A 19,395-nucleotide genomic window follows, 5' to 3' on the forward strand; every position below is an offset into this window, starting at 1 on the left:
ATCAGGTTGAACTGATGGAATAAGTAATTCCAGCTTAATAAAAATGTCTTTTAATCACAACAATTACATGTCCTTTCTGCTTAAGAGTCAGAACCTCAACTCCCATCAAACACAGGAGCCACTGATGCTCATGAACAGCTTCATAAGTGATAAAGTTGGGACTTTCAAATATGTAAATGACAGCAAAAACTTTTGGCAAGAAAGCCCATTTTGCAGCATTAAATGGAGTTCTCAGAATCTCAGCAAGCTCCTTTCAGGGCCCAAAGCAGTGTCTGCTGCCATCAGTTGTCTCCCATTAGCAAGGAAGAGACACTTCAGTACACAAGTAATGCCAATTATGGAGCAGAATGATTAATCAGCAGCCAAACAGGAACAGTCCCCCCTTGGGTCAGCATTCAGATGGAATAATGTCTTGCATTGTCTCTCCCAAAGCATTTTGGGAAGCACCTTCCTGCCCCTGGAGTGTCACCCAGCCCAGGCCAGGCAGGAGCTGCTGCCACAGCCCAGGGAAGCACAGCACAGACCCCGGGAACAGGAGGCAAAGGCTTTCCCAGGTAGGAGGTTCCTTCTCTGTACATACACCACTGGATTTTGCTTTAGAAGTCTCAGCCTCCCACAGGGGTTTCTGCTCCCACTGGCTGTGCTGCAATTCCAGCTGCTGCAGGAGGAAGAGTTTTGCCTAAAACCACACGAAATCCGGACCTGATGTGACAGCTGAGTCCAGTCACCTGCTTACAGGAATGAGAAAAGGAAGTGGAGTGAAACTTATCCTGCATTTCCAGATGACAAATTTAGAGCTTGGCTGCTGCAGGGAATCAGTTAATTCCAAAATATGCTCCAGTCTGGGCAGAGAAGGTGCTGCAAGAACAGCTCCCACAGTAATCCAGGACCAGGCTCACTCCTCATCCTCAGTCCCAAACTGCCTCAGTCTCCAGAGCCACTGGCACTGCCCCACGTGCTCCGTGGGTGCTCCTGGCACCACTTCACCAGGACACCCCAGCGGGATCCCAAGCTTTCATCCTTTCCTGCAGAAGGAGCCGTTTGTATCCCACAGGATTTTCTTTCTCATGGCAACGTGGGAAAAAACCCCAGGTTTGTAAAAGCTATTCAGAGGTTTGACTAGAGTGAACCCACAGAATTCCTGAGTGTAAAAGCTCCCTGGAGCTGCCAAACTGCCCTGGCTCTGAACTGCAGCAGCCCCAGAAAGCTGCAGACCTGCTCTGAGGGAAGACAACTGTGTTACACGACCCTTCCAGGTCCTTTTCCAGGGGCACTTCCACTTTAGTGTCTTCTCACTGCCTGCTCCAAGAAGCTCATCAGCTTCCAGTAAGTAAAAACCTTCATGTCAAATCCCAGTCCTCCCAAAAAGTGCACCCAACACCACAGTGAGTCGTCCCCTGTAATTCTTTATTAGAATCATGGATGAATATATTTTAAATCAATCTAAAAAAATAATGAATCAAAGTACAGTACATGCATAAAATACAAAGTAATTTACAAACAGATCAAAGGAGCATCTCCAGAACTAATACCAGGAGGAGAAATGGAGTAAAAAAACAAGAAGTGACCGACTACAGCAATGCCTTCCGTGTGCCTCACACGTCATGAGCACCGCGAGACAGGAGGGTTGGGATGGAGCACAGCTGGAAGTGCCAACCAGATTTTGGATGTTCCACACAGGTCGTATCAGAGTTTGAGAAACATCCCCCACAATCCATTACTTCCCTGTAATTGTATAAATAACTGCAGGCATTTACACAACAAACAGTTCCTCTAAATAGTGTAGGAATGCAGTGCCCGTGGCCCCAGTGCCAGGGTTGGCATGTTTAGGAATAGCAGAGAGGGATGTGCAGTGACAGAAGGCACAGTTCATGTATCCCTGAACAAGCGAATCCGACTGAGGGTTTGTAGGGAGCGACAGACAGCAGGAAAACTACTCCAGATGGTTTTGTTCAAGAGCAGACAGCAAACCACTGGAATAATTTAAAAATACTGGATCAAACAGAACTGAAAACTAAGGCTAGGTAGTTGAAGTTGTTGATTCATCAACTCAAGCATTCGAATATATTAATACAAGTGGCATGCATTAACAGGTGTGATATGTAATATGTGACAACACCCTTCAAGTCTGTGTCCCATGAAAAAAAAAAAAGGCATCCTCAAATCCTGATACCACCAGCACTGTGGGGGCCAAGCCTCAGGCAGCACAAAAACAGGCTGCAAGCTCCAGGGTTGGAGTGACCCTTCCCCAGGGATGCAGCTCCCTCACAAAGGGCCCCTCAGTGCAGCCCCAGCAGCTCTGCCTCACATCAACCTCCTCTGCAGCAGGTGCCAAACCACAGCACCTCAGTCACAGGTTGCCAGAACCTGCTGCTTGTTCTCGAAAAATTCTCTTTTCTCCCCCATAATACTCTACAAAACTTCACTTGACAACCTGAAGAAGCAGCCAAAAACATTTAACTTACATTAAAATTGCACTTCAGAGCAACGGGCGCTTGGCCAAGCTTTAGGTGCAGATGCAACACTTTCAGACAAGGAAAGATTATCCTGCCCAGAGATACTTTCCTCGTTTACCTGACAGTAATTGCTTTGTGAGGAGCAGAACAACGAATTCAAGTGCTCACTAAAGGTTCCTGTGCTCTGACTAATGGGCATCGTGTTGGGAAGAGATCAGTTGAGTTCCAAACAATTTACTGACCCCAAACCGACAAGTCGGCGTTGGGAAAATACTGCAGCCACATCCAAGAAAGAGACTGATAAACACTGAAATCAAAGTGTTTTAAGACATGGAGAAATTCAGAAGGAATAAGCAGTGACTAAACACAAGAATGGAACCACGAGAATTACAAATATATTTAAATCTTGGACCTGGGGAATATACACAGCCTTTTAGGAAAGAATGGACAATTTATATATTCTGACAGCACTGCATCTTTGGTTTGTTTTCAGTGGTGGGGGGGACGTGGATGGGAACCACGTTGTTGCTTGGAGACATATCATTCTCACGTCTGTCGGACATTTGCTTCTGGGAGACAATGCGATAGATCTCTGCAGGGTGAGAAAGAGCTGATCATTATGAGCACACCAGCACAATGCCATCCAGGACTTACACCTGGGGGGAACCAGGCAGAGCTCTGGGATTACACAGGTAACACAAAGAGGCTTTCACAACAGGTTCAACTGCGGTGCTTTCTAGGTTCAGAAAATAAAATGTATTTTTGCAAAAGAAATTACTTTAACAGCTGTTTTGCTTGCCTTGAGAGAAGAGTTAGTAAATGGACAGAATTCACAAATCCCTTTGCTAGAAATCAGGAACTATGTGAGCTTTCATTTCTTCTGAAGGTCCTTAGGACTCTGTGGATGGGAGTCACATGTTTGCTCATGTATCCACAGACAACAGCAGGATTAAAGGGAACCACTCCAGATTCCTCTCCCTGATAGGACTGCAGGGGCAATTCCTTCTCTCTCAGCACACCCATCACGTACAGCACCTTGTCTACCATCCCAACAGTTCTAAATCTTCAGAAAAGGTCGATTTAGGCCCAAAAGGGGAGACTGAGCCCCTTAAGCAGCACATAAAGCCTTTACAAAATGTGCTGTGTAAGAAAAGTGGGCTCCAAACGAAGAGATTCTGAACTCAGGGAGTGCAGGTTAAACCCCTGTGCCTTCCCAGCACCTGCAGAGAGCCCTGCCCAGTTCCTGGGGTTTGTTAGTGGACAGTGATGCTGCACAGAAACTCAGAGCAGCTACAGCAACACTCACTTCAGCTGCACAGAGAAAGAGTAGAGCATGTGTAGCACTTCACCCCCAGAAAGGAAATAAAGCACACCAAAAATAGAACGTGGGGAACTCACTTGCAAATTTGAGTTTGAAAACCATTAAAGTTTAAAAAAAAAATAAAAGCTTGCTAAAGGTCAGCTTTACAACAAGCTTGGAAGTGTTTCAAATCCAGCAAAAAGCCAACCCCGGCATGACAACATCCCATCTTCTGCCTTTTCACAGAGAAAAGTGTGCTGGCAACAAACACACCAGCAGTGCCAGCAGCAGAGCCCCCAGAGCAGGGGGCTGTGCCCACACACTGTTTCCATGTTCCATGCCCTGTCAGAAGGTTCCAGAGAAGCCCAGGCTGCCACAGACAGGGTGTCTGCACTTCCCTCCTGCACAGCAAAGCAGGAAGAGCCCAGCTCATGAGCAGCTCTGGCAAAACAAAGCGAAGGTCCGAGTTCTTTTGGGGGTTTGGAGTCTCATATCAGCTGGATAATGACTGTCCAAACACACACATCACCTGATCCCAAACCAAGACACGGCACTTCCATCAGGAATTTGCCATTAGTGAGTAGCCTTTGTTGGGAATTTTGATGAGCTGCTGCTTAGTGCACATCCTGACATCATTTCTGGAAGTGGAGCAGCCTTGTGCTGAGAGATCCTCACACAGCTGAGTGCCTGTGATGGGATGAGATGGCACTGAGGAGCTGAACAGGGTCCCTGACAAGCCAGGCTTGAAAGCTGTCCCCCTGAGGCAACAAGCCTGCACTAATTTAAGCTGCCAGCACAGAGGCCAAGTGCTCCCAGGAAGAGCAGGAGCAGGGCTGCACACATCCATGGGACTGCTGGCAAAATGGACATCTCTCATAGACACCGCGCTGGATTTATGGACTGCACAGGTAACATCTACCTTGGGAAGAACTGGGCCTCCAAACTGACACCTCAGACTCAGACAGAGACAAACTGTTCAGAAAAGTGGATTTTACACATGCATTCAGTACAGATGGAGTCACTGAGGCAACCAAACAGGAGCTGCACAGGCAGGAGGATTTTCTGATATCACCCTTCCTCGAGCTCACTCTTCTTTCCAACAAAGAGCCAAGCAATTCTCAAGTTAAGTGACCCCCACAAAAACAGACCTTTAAAGTCCCCTGCAGCCCGTTGTGGGAACCAGCAGATAAGGATCAGCTCGGCCCTGGAGAGCCTGTGTGTGAGGTGGGAGGAGCACAGCTGGATCTGCTCCGAATTCCTCGGGACAAGCCTTGTGCTCCACTGCCCTGCCCCGGCTCAGGGCTGACAGCCAGTTCACCTCCAGGAGCAGAACAATGGCCTTTCTGAATCAACAGGAAAAGCCTCTTGCCACCTTTGTTACTGGGAACTCTCCAGTAGCACCTCCAGCAGCAGCCATTCTCAGTTTCCCAGAGAACTTCCTGAACAAGTTCATGCAAGTCCCTACAAGAGCTGTCACACACTTCCTCCACCCTGTAAGCCAGGACTCACACAGGGGCACTGTGTAACACCCTCATCTGACAGCAAAGATCTTCAGCAAACAGCCCCAAAGCCCTAAAAACAATCGTAACAGCACCAGTTCCATTACTGACAAAGGCTCTGTCCCTTCTGACTCTGGGAATATATTCCCATAATTCCCACTTCCACAGTCTGCCCAGCAGCCCTGCAAGTGAATCCCCTTCCAGCACTCCCAAGTTTGCTGCTCCCTGCTGCTTCTCCCTCCTCTGCAGTGCAAACTGGGTGCAGCCACAGCCCAGATACCAAACCCTGCCTTTCCCTGGGGGAGCTGCACTGTCACCACACAGAGCTGTGCTGCTGTGACAGGGGAGGGGGAACAGCCCAAAGCTGCTCTCACTGGGGCAAAATGCCCAGCAGCAAAGCCTCCAGTGGAACTGTGTGCAGGCCTAATGAAGATGTGAGGTTTTTAATGAAGCCACAGCACTTTGGGCTCTGCTCAGTGACTGAATGAGACCTTATTATTCAGCAGAATGCACCACTGCATAATGGGGGACTGTGAGAGACAGGCCTTGCACTGTGAGAGCTGAGAAAAAGGGATGTTGCTGCCTAGGCCAGTCCTTGGCTGCTCAGCCTGCACTGGGGTTTCATTCCTTTTCAGGTGTACAGAGAAAACAAAAGAGGAAATCCCTCGATTTTTTGATGTTAATTCTCTGATGTTGTTTCCTTGGTGATGGGATTCCTTAGAGATGAAACCACAGCAGAATGCAGTATGGGAACAGAGACAGCACAGAGCCAGGCAGACTCCAGTTTACTTTAAGGATGCTTTATCCTGCTGTGAATGCTCAGAGTGGCTGGGATCATAATACCAGTCTCTCCTATTTGCCAGATGATACAAAGCAGCTTTGTGTGCACAACAATCAGCCCTTGCAGGCCAGACATCTTGGAACAGAAGAATTTGGATAGGGACCACTACTCTAAGCCACAGACAGGAAAGGTCCCCAAAACCTCCTCTGGAATCCACAGCAGGACAGGAAGCCCATTAAATGTTCTCTCTAATACTGGGAGAGGGAAGAAGAGCATTTATCCCTTCTTCCACCTGTAGCAACAGATCACATACTCAGGCTGTGCTAACTACAAAATGGACTCATATTTCCCTTGGCCAAAGCCATTTGAAGTGGCTTAATCTGAAAATCTAGGTGTGGGTAAATTTAACATGGACCCTTCTACACCTCCAGGGGAAGAACTCTCACAAGTTTCCAATAGCGCCCCAACCAGAACAGCTTCAGGAAGGCTGGAAAGAAAAGGGGGTTGCTGCAGACCTTGGCCACGACAACCTGTTGAGGAGAGATCTCAGGAGCTGGAAGAAAGACTCTGGAGCAGCCTGGGGTGTCTGTGGAGCAGCTCCCAGCACTGCAAATTCCAGCAGAGCTGGTGCAGCAGCACATCCTGCCCCTCCTGTCAGACACCTCTGCTCCAGCCGCTGGCACTGCCTGCTGGCTTTGCCAACGTCCTTCTCCAGGGGACAGCGAGCATTCCACCCACAGGCACTGTGCTGGGAGGCTGCCCAGCCAACACACCATCCATGATCCTGCAGGGTGACTCCAAAAACCACATTCCTCAGATGACTGCTCCCCTCTTTCCTTCAGAGTGAGCCATTAACAGCTAAAGGCAGCTGTGAAGTGTTATCGAGGAGTTTATTGGCAGAACAGCCACAGCCCAGATGGAGCCGACCTGCTGCTAAGGCACCATTTACTTCATCTTTATCTCCCTGGAACAGCAGCTCCTGTCTGGAGAGAGCCACATGCCCACTAATCACAAGTGTTTTTTCCAGCACAGTTGATCTGACCCCTCCTGAACAAGGATCCTGTCCACGGGCCCAAGAGCTCTGTGCCCTAAACACTGTCACAGCAACGTGCAGGGCACTCTGACATCCATGGAAAAGCAACAGCCTTGGCAATCTGTCAGAGTCCTCTGAGGGCAAGTTTTAATCACTTGCTTACCCATTACAGACCACTCTGCTTACAGAAATATTAAACCAGGGGAAAAAAAAAATCAAACCTTCACCAATTAGAATCCAAACTAATTTCTGGAATAAAAGGTACTGCTGGAAGCATGTGAGGAGAGAGAAAGCACAGCCTAGGCTGTGGCCAAGAGGTGAACTGCTCCCCATGGCAACAGCAGCGCATCCTCTGAGCATCACACAGCTCTGAGGGAAGCAGCAGCAGCCCAGGGCACACAGGGAACTTTCCACCTCCTCAGCATCACTCAGAGAACATAATGGTCCAACAGCAGATGGGGACAGCGAGGTGACCAGTTTATACTGGCTGTGACAGCCTTGGGAGGGAACAAACACTGCCTGATATACTTCATGTTGTTTTATTAGTGCTGGTGTATGAACGTTAATTAACTAACCTGCATCTGAGAGCCCCAATCCCCTCTGCAAGCAGGAGAAGCAGCAAGGCTGTTTGTTCTACATGACACACAGCACATCTGGCCAGAATCTGACCTCAAAGCCTGGGTGCTCCTGAGAGAAGGGACACCAAGGACACAGGCCCGAAGGAAGAAGCCTCAGGTTTAGCAGTTATAAGTGAGCAATGTCCTTCTCCTGAAAAATCTATGTGCATTTTTGACAGGACTGCCTTTAGGCAGGTGAAGAAAACAGGAAATGCAGCAGGCATCCCAACAGCACTGTACTCAGCCACTCCTTAGTCATCCACCCTCTGATGGCAGTTAGTCATGTAGGGAGTCAATGTATAAGCTCACAGAACTTCTCTCTTTGTCTTTTCAATTTGTGCAACACTGAATAACAAATGACTACACTGAAGTTAAAATGGAACCATGTGGCTTAACTAAAGAGGAGAAAAAAAGTTCTTTATTCATCTACACTTTTAGCTGGTGTCTGCACAGGAGCACTTAGGAACCCACTGTAAAAACACAATAGAATCAGAACTGTTGGAGGCTTCTTACAACCAAGGATAAGACAAGAAACAGATGGACACAGGCAGCTAATACCCCAGCAGCCTAACATCTATCTCCAGTGCTAAGCTGTCCATAAAGCATTTCAAACAACTGAAGAAATGCTACAGACTTTATATTTTTACTGCAATAAATAACTTTCTAGCTCAATCCTCACTGTATTTTCCAGTATGACTACCAAGTCCTTCTTGGTGTGTTTTTAAAAGAATGTCTAAATTAGCTGGCAAAGAGGAAAACAAATTCAAATCTAGCAAGATGCCAACGTCACAGCAACAAGATCTGATTAACAGACACACAGTTATAGTTCAGAAGTGGGGCCACTGCTCATACCAAGCAGATCATGTATCCTGGCACATGCTACATTGGGAAAGAGGGAGTTTAAATTTGCAACTGGAAAACATGTTGGAGGCACTCAGAGAAAACAGGGAGACTGCCTGGCACACCTAGAACAGAGTCACAACCAGAGGAGTGCCTCAGATGTTTGAAAGCTCAGACCAGAGATTTAGAGGTGTGTTTGCCAAAGCTGGGAACGATGAAAGCTCCAAAACCACACAGGCCACTGTGTCCCACTGTGCCCTGGCTACAGCTGACAGGGGGCAACACAAAAGTCCCGTGACAGCCAGTGATTTCCACGCCAATTTGTGAATTCCTACCCCAGCCTTTATAAGCCAGGGTTAAATTAAGGTCCCCCACATTGTCGTAGTTGAGTGTCTCAGTCTTAACAAGTTTTGCCTATCTAAACAAGGCTTTAAACAAAAAGGAAGTACTTTGTCCACAGAGCATAAAAAATGCAGCACTCACTGCTGTCACACGTCCCACAGGTCAGAAGTCCAGGCAGGACTATTAAATGCAATGACAGCAACTTCCCTGCAGCTCAGGAGTCACTGTGTCTCCAAGGAAGGATCTCTGCTCTTTCATCCCTTCTCCCTTGGCAACTGCTGTGGGCACCATTAAAGATGGAGCCAAACTAAATTGACTTCTCCTTTGATAAACAATGGCTGTTCTAACTTGATGCCTGCATGAGACAATTCCCTCCTGTGGGCACTCCCTGTAATGGGAGATGGAAGCTGAAACACAAACCAGGCTGACCAGAAACCTGGGGCAGATCAAAGTGAGCGAGGATTCATTCCCGAGTTCAAGGCTGGCCCTTCAACTGCGACACTTTGAAACTGGACTCCAAATCTTAGGGCTAATGAAGAATGATTGAATAGCAAAATTTTTAAACACTTTATAGGCAAAGAAAGCCCCATTTGCATCATATCTGAGCAGCCTTCTGCCCTTCCCCCTTGAAACACAAAGCACTGGATGACTCACCTGTCAGAATAGTCTGGAAAGCTGCTTCCACATTTGTAGAGTCTAAAGCAGACGTCTCAATAAATGACAAACCATTCTTCTCTGTGTGGACAGAAATACTATAATTAGAGAGGTATATCATACACCTGCTTCCCATCTGGAAAAGCTTCTGTGCCAAATAATATTTGTAGTGTTCCCGATGAGACACACAGGTATCAGGAGAAAGTATAACAAGTTGTGGGGTTTTCCCCTTCAGGTGATCTGAAAGTGATATCACCCAACACCAACAATAGAATTTACACCCATCCCCAAGGACAGGGATCAGCCCAGTGCTGTGTTACTTTAAGGCACAACTTCCTGCACCCCTGAAAGGGAGAATCTGTTACAGTTTCAAGAATTGTATGAGGAAGTTTCCTGGATTTTCTTTAACCTCATCAAGTTTCTCTACCTCCCACCTAGTATGTCACAGCAGCTTATTTAACAGAGAGGGGAATGACACTCCTCCAGCTGCAGGCAGGAATCCTCACTGGCCAGAAACTCTGCCACTGCAGCTACAGCAAGCCTTAATATAAGAAATCCAGCTACACTCCTGGATGAAAAGAAACTGGGCCTAAAACAAGGCAAGATTTACAGAAACTAGAATTATTGTTCACGGACCTTAACTGTGCAACAAGAGTCACAAAGCCAGTTTAATGACAGTCTGTTCAGCCACGGTACCTGTGTGGGGCTGCAGATCAGCTGGGGCACTGAAGGCAAGACACAGGGGCAAAGCTGCCACCACACAACTCACCCAAACCTACAGCCACAGGCACAGTTTCTGTGGGAGAAGCAGTGCACAGGCAAGAGAATAACTGGTTTAAAATTACCAAGTGCCTCTGGCTGATTCTTGAAATGACACGCATGTTCTACAAGGCCTCCTTTCGGCCTGAATTAGCCGTGTGACACCGAGGGACACGGCCAGCAGCAATTCTTCCCTCCCACCAGCAGACTGACACGTCCAGGGGCGGGCAGGCAGATCCCCAGCCAGCACTGGGACGTGACTCTGAGTCCACCCACCCGCGAAGGCTCTGGCCTCGTCCGTGGGGACGGCCCTGAGGTGGCGCAGGTCGCTCTTGTTGCCCACGAGCATGATGACGATGTTGCTGTCCGCGTGGTCCCGCAGCTCCTTCAGCCACCGCTCCACGTTCTCGTAGGTCAGGTGCTTGGCGATGTCGTACACCAGCAGTGCCCCCACGGCCCCGCGGTAGTACCTGAGGGGAGGAGGGTGGGAGAGCGACGTCAGCGGGATTAGAAGCGACAGGCTACTGGGAAATAGCTGTTATTGAGCTGCACAAAGATACCCAGGGAAGCGGAGCAGCCAGACGAGGTTACAGCACAGGACCAGCAGAGCAGCCAGGGCACCTCAGAGCCTCAAATCCCATGTTTGTGGGGAGAACCCTCCATCCCAAAAATGGAACTCTGGAGTCAGTCACCCTCCACCCCTGATCCACCCTTGTGAAGTGTCCCCCACCCATCGCTGTGGGTGCAGCACGGGCACAGCCCAGAGTGATAAAGAGACCGAATGACTCACTGGATCATAAAAATGTCAACGTGATCTACTCCCTTCACAAAAGGCCACTTTAGGGCCCGAGAGGCACAGTAATGCATTCAAAAAGAAACAGGCTGTGTTCTCTCACCTCACAACTCCCTCCAGCTCTACTGAAATCCAGCTTCTGCTATGCTGTTTTTTTCCAATTAAACAAGCACACACAAAGTGAGCAGTCTTTCCTGGCTGCTACAGGAGGGTTTCTGCTCTTAGGTTACCACTGATAAAACCTCCAGGAACACCGATATTACTTTATCATTCACTTGCACTGAAATGAGTCTCTCAAAGCTCTTGCAATTCTAGGCTTGAAATGCCCCCATTTAGGTGTCACGACAGCACAGAGCAGTAAATCAGTCTGCACAGGGACACACTAGATCAGGTTTCTGGGCTGAATAATATTTAACCTTCCTCCCACCTCAGGCTGCGGATATTACCTGATAAAACACAAACACCCCCTGTTTGCAGCTCCTGAGGAATCGGAAGGGCCCACAACTCCCCTCCTCAGCCAAAGCTTCTCCCCAGCCACCCAGGGATCACTTACGCTGAGGTTATGGCTCGGTACCGCTCCTGCCCTGCAGTGTCCCAGATCTGAGCCTTTATTGTCTTCCCATCCACTTGAATGCTCCTCGTTGCAAACTCCACTCCAATGGTGCTTTTGCTTTCCAAGTTGAACTCATTGCGAGTGAATCGAGACAGGAGGTTGCTCTTGCCTACCCCGGAGTCTCCAATAAGGACAACTACAAGACAAGAGCAGCGTAAGGATCAGATTCCACGTGCAGATGATGCATCGACAATCACCTGCAATAAACATTTATTTTTGGGAATGAAGCATGAAGGAAAAGAATGGCAACACTACCACGCTTGTCATGGATCTGCTGCCCAAGGGTTGGAAAACCTGGAAAACCAGAGCTGCCACATTCACCAGCATTTTGAACAGACACTAGACTGGACTTTTACTGGTTACATTTCAGTCTCCTTTGCCCAGCATGGAAGAGCATTCCTCTTCCAGGAAGAATGTACGAGGCTGGACTGCAAAAGCTGGGGACTGGTTAGATTTCCCATCCTTGTAACAACATTAAAACTAAAAAACAAACCAAAATCCCCACAACCACACAACTGAAATCTGCTTTGCTGAAGAAGTTCAAAACGCAGGGCAAGCAGCAGACTCTGCTTTACCACAGAAAAATCTGTGAATGGAAAAAAGAACCAAACCAAAAAAACCCCAAGGCCACCATCATCACCCTGAAATGTTTGCTGAACCACAGCTCTCTGCCCTTCTGCAGTCCCTCTCTGCTGTTGTGGCTCCTGGACACATCAGGCCAGAGCCTGGAACTGCTCTAAAACACTGCTGGGGTATCACTGGGATTCAGGATTGGGACCACCATCCACACCCTTCCCTGGCTCAGTTTGACTCATCCCAGCACCAGTGCCAAGCAAACTAATTGGAGGGATTCAGCTATGCTTGACAAGAGAGTGAGAGAAGGTTTAAAGTCCAGTTCCTTCAGGAAAACAGTCATGAGGATTCACTGCAATAACCTGTAATGCTGGTTGAAAGGTGCAAGGTTAAGTGTAACTTTAAACTCAGTCACAAGATGCAGGACATTGGATGAAACATGTTCACAACCTGAGTCACACCAGCAGGAGCCTCTCGGGATGATCTTCTGCCCTTAACAAAGATAAGGTACCAAACCATTAGTGAGGGGAAGGGAAGAAAAAGAGGATAAAGTCCTTGAGAGGAAAGGCTGATAACTAAGTTCAGCAGTGAATCAATATCAGCCCAAGCAAAAAACTGCACGCTCAGGTGACACAAAAAATGTCGTGGTTTTGCTTCTTTAGGAAAAACCAAATACTTGCTAAGTAACACACATCATTAACAGCTGAGACACCACAATACAGTGTTAAAGATTCTGTGTGGTGCAACAGAGCGATGAGTGCACCAAAAACATTCGATCACAGGAGAAACCCCCCGTGGAGCTCAGTCTAGCAGTGCAAACACTCCCATCTGCTGCTGCAGCCCTGTGCACACCAGCTCCTGCTTAAATAATGCAGAGCAATTCTGGCAAATGGGACTTTGCTCTGACTGGAAGGGCAGAGCAGCACCTTTTAAACTCCCTCCCATAAATGAAAATTGCAGCAAACATTGGCTTCAAAAGGCCTTGTGCAGAATACTTCATCAAAACAAACATCTTCCCAGCTTCCCCTGCCAGCTGACTCAGCACACGGCCAGCCAAGCTCTGAACTTGCATAAAGCAGAGTGGCTCTGTTAACCACTTCTGTTTATGAAGATTACAAGTGCAGGTAGGTGGCAACCCACGCTGAATGCAAATAGGAGTGTGCTTTCCTCTGTGCCAGGTCAGCACTGCTCCGTGTGGCTGCCCCGACACTGCTGAGCAGCTCTGCTGGCACCGGGGATGCTAAATCATGGTAAACCTGGGGCAGGGGACAGGGCACCGACTGCGTCACCACCCCTGGCAAACAGCCGTGGCTTTCCTCTTCCACCGGCAAGTGAGTTCTCCAACACTGTTTTGGCAGTTTTGGGCCATGGTTTTAGATGACATCATGTTTGTAATCACTGGGACGTGTTACACACAAATGTGAGCTCCCTTCACACACCTCAGTCCTGCATCACCCAGCACTAGCTCTGGCAGTGGCCAGAAACTCCTCTGAACAAGGAAAACAATCCACATCCATCATTTCCTTTTCCAACAGGATGCATCATATACCTGTTAAGTATCCCCTCAAACATATTTTTATTGTTCAGTGCAAACCCCACCTTCAAGTCACTTAGTAGATGGATCCCTTTGATTCCTCTGCCAGGTTTTTTTCCTTACCTTCTCTGAATCCCACGCTGCTTATGCTCTGAATGGTTTCCAGCACCAGATTAATGTGTCCCAATTAAAAGGGGAAAATAATACTTTCCTCCTTGAAGTCAGCTATTTCCTCTACTTAATTGGGCCACTGCAGCTCCTTTAGAATACGGGCACAAGAACAGCTTGGAATGTCAGCAGGCGCCTCAGACTCCTCACACCTTCTGCATTTCTGCCAGTCTGGGCAAGTATCACTCTTTAAATACAATTATGAACTGAAACAGCTTTAGCAGCCACTCAGATTGTGTTATTCATTGCAGTTTTGCTTTCCTTATCAAACCACTTTGTTTTGATATTTTATACTACACACTGCTCCGAGGTATTACATTCCTTGCATAGAAATGCAGTAGGAAGGACCCTGGATGGCCAAGTCCCATTCTAACTATCCCAGGCAAACAGTTTCTGGGAGGGAAATGACGTTATCTAGGCCATGATAAAGCTAATTGTTCCTGCACACACCCTTTTATTGGGCTTTTCTTCCAGAAACTCACTCCTAATGGTTAGAAATTGCCTTCTAATTTTCAGGAGAAATTAGTGGTGTCCATGTGCCAGCATCATCCATTAGCTTATTAGAGTCCTCTCCCAATGGTGTTTACACTGGGGTATTTACAGAAAGCAACCACATCTTTTCTGGGCTTTGTTGCATTTGCTAAACAAGCCAACTTGTCAAAGGGTTCCATATAAACACATTGTCCATTTCCCCAAATACCTTCCCTATAAGTTTTTCCACTTCTTTCCCACACAGCGAGAACTGCACACATCACTCTGAGATCTCCCTGTGATGCACAAAGGGATTTTAATATTTCCATCTCTACTCCAGGCATACCTGGAGCTGGAATTATTTTTCCTGACCATTTCACCCCGATGGCTCAGTCTGCCTGTGGTCAGACCTAATTGTTCAGCTTTAAGCTGTGAAACTTTTACTTTGCCAAACTCCTATGAGTCCCCAGGCATAAAACCTCACATCCCGAATCCCAGCTCATCAGGAGGACAGCAGTCATCACCAGCACACACTCTGACTGACCCTGTCCCAACTTGCCTCATCAGCAAATTCCTTCGGTACATCAGCACTGGAAGGAGGAAGATCTGGAGGAAACGTTTTAGCAAGTTCAGCCACAAGAGCCAGTCCTGAAATCCATCAATAACCTGCTTTGGACCAGCACTTCCCTCACAGGAGCAGCACCTTAGGAAGCTTCACAGCCAAGGAAGATGGTATTGGCAGATCTGAAAGCCATGGAAGGACCTCCCGGCCCCAAGCCACTGGTTTAGAGACGGGACAGTTCAATACTTGCAACCATGTGCTTAAAATCGATGCATTTGATTTTCTACAGCAGTTGCTACCCCAAAGGTTTAGGACAAACATACAAGCATTTGGTGGAGAGAAAAAAAAGTTTAAAAAAAAAAAAAAAAGAGTATGAAGTCCACACTACTGTAAAAATTTCACTCTGTAATTCCAGTTTTATTTCTGTAGAAGACCAAAATAAGAATTCAATTTCCTAAGCTGCATGAGAAGCAATTTAGAGAACCACGTCGAGGAAGGATTATTAATTTTTCACCAACATTCCAGCTCACTCACTCAATTTTTATTTCTGTTAAACCTTTTACTTAAAAATTTTCAGAAAATACTTTAATTATCTCATGGAATATGCTACTGACAAAGTAATCAGGTTGAAAATAGAGTCCAGCAGCACTGGCTTGTGCTGTCTACAATAAAAGTTATTACACAAGTCACACAGGACATAATTTAAGACAAGACCACCAGCACTAGGGAATTACAGTGACTAAAACCACTTGTCTCTGCACTGAGCTATGCTATAGAGATATATCAATAAAAAGCTTGGACATGTCTTCATGATCCCAGAAGAACCTGCTGATGAACCTCGTCCTGCCCACTTCAGCTGGAGTTTAAAGAAAAAATGGATAAGATGACTTGATTCTACACTCTGCAGGCAGCAGGTGATAACATGGTCATGACTTGTGCTAATCTCCCTGTTCAGCTGTGCCCCCCTTTTATTCACCCCTTTTCTACCACAGAGAGAACTGGCCTCTTAAAGGCCCTCTGGGGTCGGGGTTGTTTGTTCCCTGTCCATGTTACAGGGAACACCTCTAAACACCTCTGCAGTAAATGGCTACACCAGGAGGTTTGTTAGAGCACAAAACTGCCTCCACATCTAAGGCAGTGAAGGCCAAGGGCTTCCAACCACTGTCCAAACCAAGAGCTGCCATGAAACCACTTTTTTCCAACATGTTTATCTAAACACATAGGGGGGAAAAAATGGGCTTTCTAAACCCCAAACCAACAAGTTGGTTCAGTTTCAGAGCATTTCCTCAATATCAAAGGGAAAAGTTGGAGAAATGAACGTGATGCAAAGTAGGGAGCAGACAGCTGAAACTGGAGGTTTTCCTAACAATAAGATGAATGTCACCACAAGGCAGGGCCATGCTCAGAAATGAGAAGTGTGCTCCCAAATCCAGAGTTCCAGATGGTTTCAAGGTGCAGCCATAACCTTCCTGAGCTTTGTCCACAGAAAACTTCTCCTACAAGTGAGGGTTCCTTTGATAACTACTCATCTACTGCAAGCACATTGATCAAAAAGATAAAAAAGTTCCTGTATTTAAGCCAGGGTTAATTTATTAAGTAATAAAGTAATATCCTTATAGTACCATTATACTTTCCTCCTATTAAAATTAGAGCAAGATTTCTACAAACTGCACTTTATAGGCCTTGTGTTTCCTCAAGGGCAGCGCTGGGAACAGCAGGCACTGCTCTCAGCCAAACCCCAAAAGCATGGAAGAACACAAAGACACGTAGCTGGACAAGAAGAATTTAACAGAAATTGTCTTTTTCAAGTCAGGCTTAAGCTTTTCTGTATGCTGAAGTGTTGCAATAGAGTCAGGAGAAGGGTATTTTGTAACGTGTTCATAACCCCAGAACTCTCCTACTGGATTAAGTGTCCTGATAGACCAATGCACCCACACCCACAGTCTGACCATCAAGAACTGATGTCCAAGAAACATTCTGTGTAACAGAACACTCTAATCTGTGTCCCAGCCAGCCCTTCCTCTTCAAACAAGCAATACCTTCAGGATTGCCATTGTCACCATCACACTGAAATGCCCCAACCAACACTGTTCTTCCTCTCTAAGTCTGTGCAGGCTTTCGATTTCATTTATAGTATTTATGGCAATGCACCACTCCAGAATTTGCATATACACCTGTGGGACTCTGTCCTTCTGCTTTCACCTGCTGCCCAGTAATAGAAGCATTACAAATATCCAGAGAAATTATGACAAACAGAGATACTTTCCCTACTTGCCCTAATGACTCACTGTTCTAATTTTGATCAAGTTGTACATCACTTCAGTATAAGGGCTGTGAATCCATTAGGTCTCTCTTCCGATTATTTTGATGCCTTTCTCCATCGTTTTAATTCTACAATATCCCTTTCAAAATGGAAATGCTTGTCCTATCTGCATTTCCACTCCATTCCCAAGATGCTCATGTCTCAAATTCAAATGCTGACCTAACGTTCCCCCGAGTTCCCATTTCCTTTTCCAAGAGTGTTTACCTACCCCTTGCCTTTTTGACGAGTGCCTAGCAAGGAGACATTCAGTTCACAGACCTACTTGCAATAATTTCAAGATCATTCCAGAGCGGTGACAGCTTGTTTAGAACCACCATCACCTCTGGGAAGTTACAGAAGTTTCCAGGATTTGTATTACTCTGCATTTTTATGTTATTTCAGCTGCCACATTAATCCCAGTTATGTGACACTGCATCAACTTCCTGCAGTCCACTTTAGCTGGGCAAAACCCAAATGGCTCATCTTCACAACAGCATTTCCACACCATTCCCAGCTCTCCCAACAGTTTCTGTGAACCAGGCTCAACAGAAAAAGCTTTAGGAGAGGCAATCAAATAAACTAGCCCTGAACTTCTCCCTGTAACTGGATCCAAGCTTTTTAATTCCCCAATTACATAAGGAAGTAGGTGTAATAAAAGATAGGAGCTCACCCTGAAAACTCACTGATATTCTCAGGCTTTCACAGCTAAAACATTAATTACAAGCCCACTGACAGAACTGCAGGAACAAGTGAGAGCAACTCAAAGGTTGTGATAACCTGAACACAAGTTCCTGCAATAAGGCTGCTGGATGTGATTAAACCAGTGCCCATCAAGGCCCTTGCCAGTGCTGCAAGCTGAGAAAAAAGGCCCTTCTGGAACTTCCTGATTTGATTTTAGTATAGTACAGATAACTGATTTAGAGCTAGAAATAATACCACTTTCCACATGCAGTTGGATAAAACAGGAAACAAACGAAAAAAAATCAACAAAACCAACCAAAAAACAACTACTCAAAGTTATGACAGAAGCTTAAGGGTACAGAGGAAAAAACTCTGATGTTTTCCTTTACCTTCATGATGACAAGCATGGGGTCTCTCACCATCACATCATAACAATCAATGCTCTAAACCCTAAATTCAAATTTGCAACACCACACCACAACAAACAAGTACTTTTTACAGGACTTTGCTTGCTTTTACAAGAGGGCTTAAAAAAATTGGACAGTGAACTTCCAAAACCTCAGCACTTCTGCACACGTTTCACAGCGTGCTGTATGAACCCGGACGGCAGGGGTGGCGTTTTACTCTGCGGGGAGAGAAAACTGGGTATTTAACTACAATCTGCAACGTTTTACCCCAACTTGCTGCTGTACGGCAGAGTGCAGGGACATCAGCCCTGGAAAACAAGGAATTCCTGCCCTTCTCTGCTGGGAGCCAGGACAGGATGGGAGATCCAGGCCAGGCTGGAGCAACCTGGGATAGTGGAAGGTGTCCCTACCCATGGCAGGGGGTGGAACGGGATGGGATTTAAGGTCCCTTCCCACACAAACCATTCCAGGATTCTATGGTTCCATAATCACTGGGCGTGGAACAGCAGGTACATTCGCCCCTCGCCGAGGGCTCGGAACGCAGAAGGCAGCAAATCTCGCTCTTTTATTAAATTAGTGCATCATTACCAACGCTGAGCGTATCTCAGCCCCTCCGCAGCCCTGTTCAACAGCCGGAGAGGGGCCTTATCAACCTTGAGGAGTCCTTATCACCCGCGGGCATCCTCCCCGGCGCTCTCCGCTCGCCAGCCCGCCGCCTGCCCCCGCTCAGCCCCCGCCCGGGCACCGACACAGCCCCGCTGCCCAAACCCGCCCGAACGGGGCATTCCGGGCCGCGGGGGAACCCCCGAGCGGTGCCCGCGGCGCTCCCCCCGCGCCGAGTGCCCCGCGCCGCCTCACCTTTGAACAGATAGTCGTACTCGTCGTCGCGGGTGCCCATGGCGGGGGTCGGGGCGGCGGCGGGTCGGGAGCGGAGCGGGAGCGGGGCCGGGGCCGGTCCGTCCCTGCAGCCGCCGCGGCGCTTCCGCCCTGCGCGCTCCGCCCGCCCGCCC

General features: G+C 47.4%; 1 protein-coding gene across 1 annotated transcript; it reads right to left on the bottom strand.

Moving 5' to 3' along the window:
- Positions 1-1,386: 1,386 nt before the first annotated feature.
- RAB11A (RAB11A, member RAS oncogene family) lies at positions 1,387-19,377 on the bottom strand. Its single transcript, XM_027714843.2, has 5 exons — positions 19,244-19,377; positions 11,628-11,823; positions 10,558-10,751; positions 9,523-9,603; positions 1,387-3,048 (listed from the first exon to the last, which is right to left on the bottom strand). The coding sequence occupies exons 1-5, from the start codon at positions 19,281-19,283 to the stop codon at positions 2,909-2,911; spliced, it is 651 nt and encodes a 216-aa protein (XP_027570644.1). The 5' UTR covers positions 19,284-19,377; the 3' UTR covers positions 1,387-2,908.
- Between the last annotated feature and the right edge of the window lie 18 nt (positions 19,378-19,395).

The sequence above is a fragment of the Pipra filicauda genome, unplaced genomic scaffold, assembly GCF_003945595.2.
Source record: "Pipra filicauda isolate LSUMZ 115617 unplaced genomic scaffold, ASM394559v2 scaffold70_size2993248_pilon, whole genome shotgun sequence".
NCBI lineage: Eukaryota > Metazoa > Chordata > Aves > Passeriformes > Pipridae > Pipra > Pipra filicauda.

Coding starts and splice junctions, on each gene's coding strand:
- RAB11A (XM_027714843.2), bottom strand. CDS start 19,283: ATGGGCACCCGCGACGACGAGTACGACTATCTGTTCAAAG. Junction 9,604..10,557: donor CGAGGCCAGAGCCTTCGCGG/GTGGGTGGACTC, acceptor CTGTCCACACAG/AGAAGAATGGTTTGTCATTT. Junction 3,049..9,522: donor TTTCCAGACTATTCTGACAG/GTGAGTCATCCA, acceptor CTCACCCTGCAG/AGATCTATCGCATTGTCTCC.